This window comes from Anopheles coluzzii, chromosome X, assembly GCF_943734685.1.
Source record: "Anopheles coluzzii chromosome X, AcolN3, whole genome shotgun sequence".
Classification (NCBI taxonomy): domain Eukaryota; kingdom Metazoa; phylum Arthropoda; class Insecta; order Diptera; family Culicidae; genus Anopheles; species Anopheles coluzzii.
In genome coordinates this window covers 18,237,996-18,244,528 of record NC_064669.1, presented here as the reverse complement: position 1 = coordinate 18,244,528, position 6,533 = coordinate 18,237,996, and the positions used below count along the sequence as shown (strand labels likewise).

Here is a 6,533-nt window from a genome sequence, read left to right as displayed (position 1 = left end):
TGCTTCCTTGTGGTACCTCGGCAGCATTTGTATACGGAGCCGATAAAGTTGAGGAAATGTTCACAATGATGCGTCTGTCACATAAATAGCTGGAGAGCCAATCAACCAACGACCCATTGATTTCGTATTTTTTCAGCTTGGCAGTTGGGTAAAAAACTAGGGTAAATGTACCAATAGTGGTGCAATTTGTAGTGGTACCGATGTGTTTTAATGGATTTAAAGTGTCAGGAAGGACAATTTCTGAATATTTTAACACATATCAATTGGAATATGTTTTATCTTCGCAATCACAACCATTTTTACCATGAAATACATCAAATTTACGAAAAAATACATATTTTTGTGACTGCTTCGTTGTACCTATAATGGTGGTACGGTTCCTATAGTCGTCGTATTGTGTTCCTATAGTGGTGGTAAACAAAGATGCATCAAAAACGGTGTATAATATCAATGAAACTTAGGTTCGAAGCTGTATTCGTATGAATAGCAAGGATTACTGCCATAATATAGGTTTCTTGCGTAATTTGATCTTAAAAAAATGTATAAGTTTGATCGATGTAACTATTGACTAAAGTACTGCATCACACCTGTCGTCAACCTACACCCGGAAGAGTGTGCTTGATTTGAAGTCAATTTTTCATTCAGCCAGATAAGCGAATTTTGGCCTGTTTTTGGTAAATTACCTACAGAAAACTCATTTCTGTTGCTTATTTTAGTGAAAACAGTACGACATGTCAAAAATTTCCCCGAAAAAATCTAAAACGATCGGTTTTTATTGATTTTATAACTATAACCACTATAGGAACATGCCTGTTTTGTGTACCTATAATGGCAATATGGTAAAAAACACTTAAAAATGCATAAATATGGTCAAAAGGCAAATAATTTTAGTAAAACAATAACATTTCATAACAGTTATGTTGAAAAACTAGTAATTGTATGATTATGTGGTCATTTAGAACGTTAACAGAAAAATGAGTTTCGTTATGAAAACCTAAGGATTTTGGAAAAATGTTGAAACATTTAAAAAAATAATGGGTTTTTCGGTCACTAAGTAACGGAATGGCCCCATTTAACTTTAAAACCCTTTGTAAAAGGCTAAAGAACATTTCACACTAGCGTAAATAACTTAATTACTTGTAATTTGCCGTATGAACCGCATTTTAGTGCAATACCACCACTATTGGTACTACCACCACTATAGGTACATTTACCCTATGCTGGTAATTCGAGATTACATATTTGAATGGTTCCATTACAGTTCCTTACAAATTTTCTTTCAGCGCTCTTATTCATTGCGAATGACGATTTCCAGGCTAGGGGGAAGCTTTTGGTGTCAGCTGACCGTTAAAACTCAGGGTTTAGTTGTTGTTGGAGGATCACCACGTTCTGTCGAATGCGAATTTTTATTAATTGTTATTGAAGGTAATTTTTCAAATCAAGCTAAATATGTTTTAATTCTTACTTACTTATTTACGATTAGATGCTCGGGACATGGAACTGCAAAACCCTCTCATCGGATGTGAAGACCCGAATTGCGTTCGATGAGGTCTGGGCCCGCGGTTTCGAAATAGTAGCGCTTCAGGAGGTATGCTGGAAAGGCGTGACGGTGCGCCAGTACCGTAGCTGGTGATGGGCGTTTCGGAGCGCACCAACGGCTCCGGAGCCGGCTCCGGACTAACGGTTCTGCACTCACGGCTCCGTTCCAATGGCTGCGGAGCCGGCATCGGGCCCACCGTTCCAGAGCCGGCGACGAAACAACGGCTCCGGACCAACGGCTACGCACTAACGGTTCAATAGAGACATCATTGTATGATAGCGTAATAAAAAATGAATATATATTCTCGCACGTGTGGAAGCTAACACACGATATGATTGCAGTATTTACATACATGACGTTGTGTAGCATTCGTTAGTCTCGTCTTTTAATAATACTCAAACAATATTCAAAACTAATCGATGTTTTTTTTTGATAAATTCTTTTAAACATGACGTACTCCGCTATTTACGGATTTCCTCGATTGAAACTAAATTGAAAAAGTTCTTTTGGTCCTTTGTGTTAAAACCGGCTCCGGAGCCGTCGGAGCGGAATCGGCTGAAGAGCCGTTGGTGTCTAGAGCCGGTCGGAGCCGGCTCCAAAATTGTCTAGCGCCGGTCGGAGCCGGCTCCGGCATCGGAACCGTTTTGCCCATCACTAGTTAAGTGAGCGTATGGCGCATAAAAAAGTGAGTTTGTTGAGTGTATGGCGCATAAAAAAGTGAGTTTGTTGAGTGAATGGCGCATAAAAAAGTGAGTTTGTTGAGTTTATGGCATATAAAAAGTGAGTTTGTTGAGTGTATGGCGCATAAAAAAGTGAGTTTGTTGAGTGAATGGCGCATAAAAAAGTGAGTTTGTTGAGTGAATGGCGCCTAAAAAAGTGAGTTTGTTGAGTGAATGGCGCATAAAAAAGTGAGTTTGTTGAGTGAATGGCGCATAAAAACGTGAGTTTGTTGAGTGTATGGCGCATAAAAAAGTGAGTTTGTTGAGTGAATAGTGTTGGCAGGACAGCCCACTGTGCGGTGTGAACCCCTTCGGCTAGCAGTGCGTCCACCTGCATTTTTATACGCATCTCGGGGTGACAAGTGACAGCTGCCGGATGCCGGGGGCACATGGGAAAAAGAGTATTGTACAAGAGACGCATGAGATAAGGTAGTGAAATAAAGTACAAGAAAACGTAACAGTGGCGACGAGGCGGTAGAAGTTTGCAAAAAACCAGCGAAAATTTTCCCGGGACCGTGTGTTATCATCGACAATGGAAGGTGCTCAAGAAAAAGATTCTGCAGCAGGCGGAGGAGAGTCATCAAAGAATGTGTCGGAAGCGATACTGAAAATTCTCGCCAACCAGCAGAGCCTCATGTCTTCTATGGCACAACAGCTTCAATTGACGAATCAATCCATACAAAAGTTCACACATGTGGAGGTTGTACTTGACTCATTATCAAGTAATATGTCAGAGTTTGTCTACGACAAAGAAAACGGATACACTTTCGACGCCTGGTATTCCCGTTACAGCGAACTTTTCGATCGGGATGCTTGCAACCTTGACAACGCGGGAAAAGTGAGGTTACTTTTACGCAAACTGAGCCCACAAGATCACGAGCGGTACAATAGTTTCATATTGCCAAAACTAGCTCGCGAATTCACATTCGAACAAACAGTGAAAAAGCTAAAATCCCTGTTTGGCGCTACCATCTCTACGTTTCGACGCAGATACAATTGTCTTCAAATGACAAAAGATGACGTAGATGATTATCTTTCATATTCCTGTAAAGTGAACAAATCCTGTGTTGATTTTAAACTTTCCGAGTTAACTGAGGAACAGTTTAAATGCTTGATCTACGTATGTGGGCTTAAGTCAAGCAGCGATGCAGAGATTCGTATGAGGCTGATCAACAAACTGAACGAAGCACAGGACATCACGCTCCAACAAATCGTCGAACAGTGCAACAGTCTCGTTAACCTCAAACAGGACACTGTGCTTGTAGAGCAACCATCGTCAGTGCAGTACGTTGCTAACAAAGGTTCATCACAGCAACAACGTCATCCCAGCGGAGGAAACAAACAGCAGGATCATCCTCGTACTCCTTGCTGGTCTTGCGGTGCAATGCACTTTCACAAAGATTGTCCGAGTCGAAACCACAAATGCAAAGATTGTGGTAAAATTGGACATTCCGAGGGATACTGCGCCTGTTTCACATCAATGGCGACCACCAGTGCTCCAGCGCAGAAGGCACCGTGGAAAAAGCAGTACAAGCGGAAGCAACATCAGGGACAGACATCGAAAATAGTGACAGTCAACCATGTCACGCAAAGAAGGAAGTTCGTCTCCGTTCATCTCAACAACATTCCTCATCGACTGCAAATTGACACCGGATCGGACATCACCATCATCTCACATCAGGCATGGAAGCGTATCGGTTCTCCGGCAGTCAAACCAGCCACTTGCAATGCTAGGACAGCGTCGGGCGATCCGTTGCAATTAGCGGCGGAGCTGGAGTGCAGCATCACCATCAATAACGTTACGAAACAGGGTAAGTGTTTTGTAACTGATCCGAATGTCAATCTTAACGTTTTAGGGATTGATATGATGGACCTTTTTGGACTGTGGAACGAGCCAATCACAGCGTTCTGCAACCAGATCTGCACCACGAAGACGACAAACATAGCAGAACTACGGTCTCGTTATCCAGACGTCTTCAACGACAAAATGGGGTTGTACAACAAGACAGCAGTACAACTTACGTTGAAGGGCACGCCTACACCAGTATTTCGTGCAAAGAGACCCGTTGCGTACATGATGGAAGCTGTTGTTGAAGATGAGCTGCATCGTCTGGAAAGTCTTGGCATCATCAAAAAAGTGGACTTTTCTGACTGGGCGGCACCCATCGTCGTGGTACGAAAACCGAACGGCACCGTTCGTATTTGTGCGGATTTCTCGACGGGGTTGAACAACGTGCTGGAGTCGAATAATTATCCTTTACCACTGCCAGAGGATATCTTCGTGAAAATGGCTAACTGCGTCATTTTCAGCCACATTGATTTGTCGGACGCCTACCTACAAGTACCCGTAGACGAAGCAAGCCAACCATTCCTAACCATCAACACCCACAAGGGACTGTTTCAATTCACACGATTGTCACCCGGCATCAAATCAGCGCCAGGGGCATTTCAAAAGTTGATGGACACGATGCTCGCTGGGCTCAATAGCACCACAGGGTACCTGGACGACATATTAGTAGGTGGACGAAACGAAGATGAGCATCAGCAAAACTTACATCTCGTGCTAAACCGTTTGCGAGATTACGGACTTACCGTACGCATTGAAAAATGTAATTTCAATATGCGCCAAGTCAAATATCTGGGACAAATCCTTGATGCACAAGGAATCCGGCCAGATCCAGATAAAATAGCACCAATTGTGAGCATGCCACCGCCGCACGACATTCCAACGCTGCGATCATACCTTGGAGCCATAAATTATTATGGCAAATATGTCCAAGAAATGCGCACACTCCGTCAGCCCATGGATCAACTTTTGAAGGCAGGTATTAAATTTCATTGGTCCACAGCATGCCAAAGATCATTCGATCGTTTTCGAGAAATTTTACAATCTCCATTACTGCTAACGCATTACAATCCAAAAATGGAGATAATAGTATCTGCAGACGCTTCAAACGTAGGATTGGGTGCTCGCATTGCTCACAAGTTTCCTGATGGATCAATAAAAGCCATTTACCATGTGTCGCGTAGCTTAACATCAGCTGAAAGTAACTATAGCCAAATTGAAAAAGAGGCGCTGGCTTTGATATTTGCGGTTACACGCTTTCACAGAATGATTTATGGGCGTCGATTCATTCTGGAAACAGATCACAAACCTTTATTGGCTATTTTTGGTGCAAAGAAGGGTATACCAACGTATACAGCAAATCGTTTACAACGATGGGCATTAACTCTTCTGCTCTACGATTTTTCGATTAACTATATCTCTACAGATAGTTTTGGTCACGCCGACGTATTATCACGTCTTATCAATCGACATGTGCGGCCAGATGAAGAGATGGTCATAGCTAATCTCACTTTCGAAAAAAGTATTCGGAGCATCTTGAACGAATCACTGCAAGCAGTCCCATTGTCGTTCAAGACAATTCAAAATACAACCAAAAATGATGATACCTTACAACAAATCATCAAGTTCATTAAGGAAGGTTGGCCACCTAAAACCATCATAAACGATCCTAAAATCCTACAATTTTATCAACGACGAGATGGACTGTCTGTCGTAGCAGATTGTATTATGTATGGAGAGAGATTGGTCGTGCCTCCCAGTTCCAGGGAAAGTGTCCTCAAGCAGCTACACAAGGGACACCCTGGTATTGAACGCATGCGCTCGATCGCACGGCAGTATGTGTACTGGCCAAACGTCGATGAAGACGTTGCACATATCGTAAAATCGTGTATCGAATGTTCTAGTGTTGCGAAAACAGATAGAAAAACAACTCTTGAATCCTGGCCAGTTCCAGAAAAAGCATGGCAAAGGCTACATCTCGATTATGCAGGGCCTGTTAACGGTTACTACTATCTGATTCTGGTTGACGCATACTCTAAGTGGCCAGAAGTGATGCGCACTAAAGACATCACCACAACCGCAACATTGCGCATGCTCCGCAATATTTTCGCAAGACACGGACAACCTGAAACATTGGTCACTGATAATGGTACACAATTTACCAGTAATATGTTCGAAACATTTTGTGAGCACTATAGTATTGTGCATTTGAAGACTGCTCCATTTCATCCGCAGTCAAACGGACTAGCAGAAAGATTCGTCGACACATTCAAGAGAGCCCTTAAAAAAATTACAGCAGGGGGGGAAACGTTAGAAGAAGCAATCGACACCTTTCTGCTGTGCTATCGTTCAACACCATGTCGTAGTTCACCGGAAGGAAAATCACCAGCTGAGCACATTTATAAAAGACCAATACGGACAGCTCTCG

The 6,533-nt window shown here is 42.7% G+C and overlaps 1 protein-coding gene across 1 annotated transcript; it reads left to right on the top strand.

The window, feature by feature from the left end:
• Positions 1-3,418: 3,418 nt before the first annotated feature.
• LOC125908398 (uncharacterized protein K02A2.6-like) lies at positions 3,419-5,606 on the top strand. Its single transcript, XM_049611127.1, has 3 exons — positions 3,419-4,070; positions 4,116-4,957; positions 5,532-5,606. The coding sequence occupies exons 1-3, from the start codon at positions 3,419-3,421 to the stop codon at positions 5,604-5,606; spliced, it is 1,569 nt and encodes a 522-aa protein (XP_049467084.1).
• Positions 5,607-6,533: the final 927 nt, after the last annotated feature.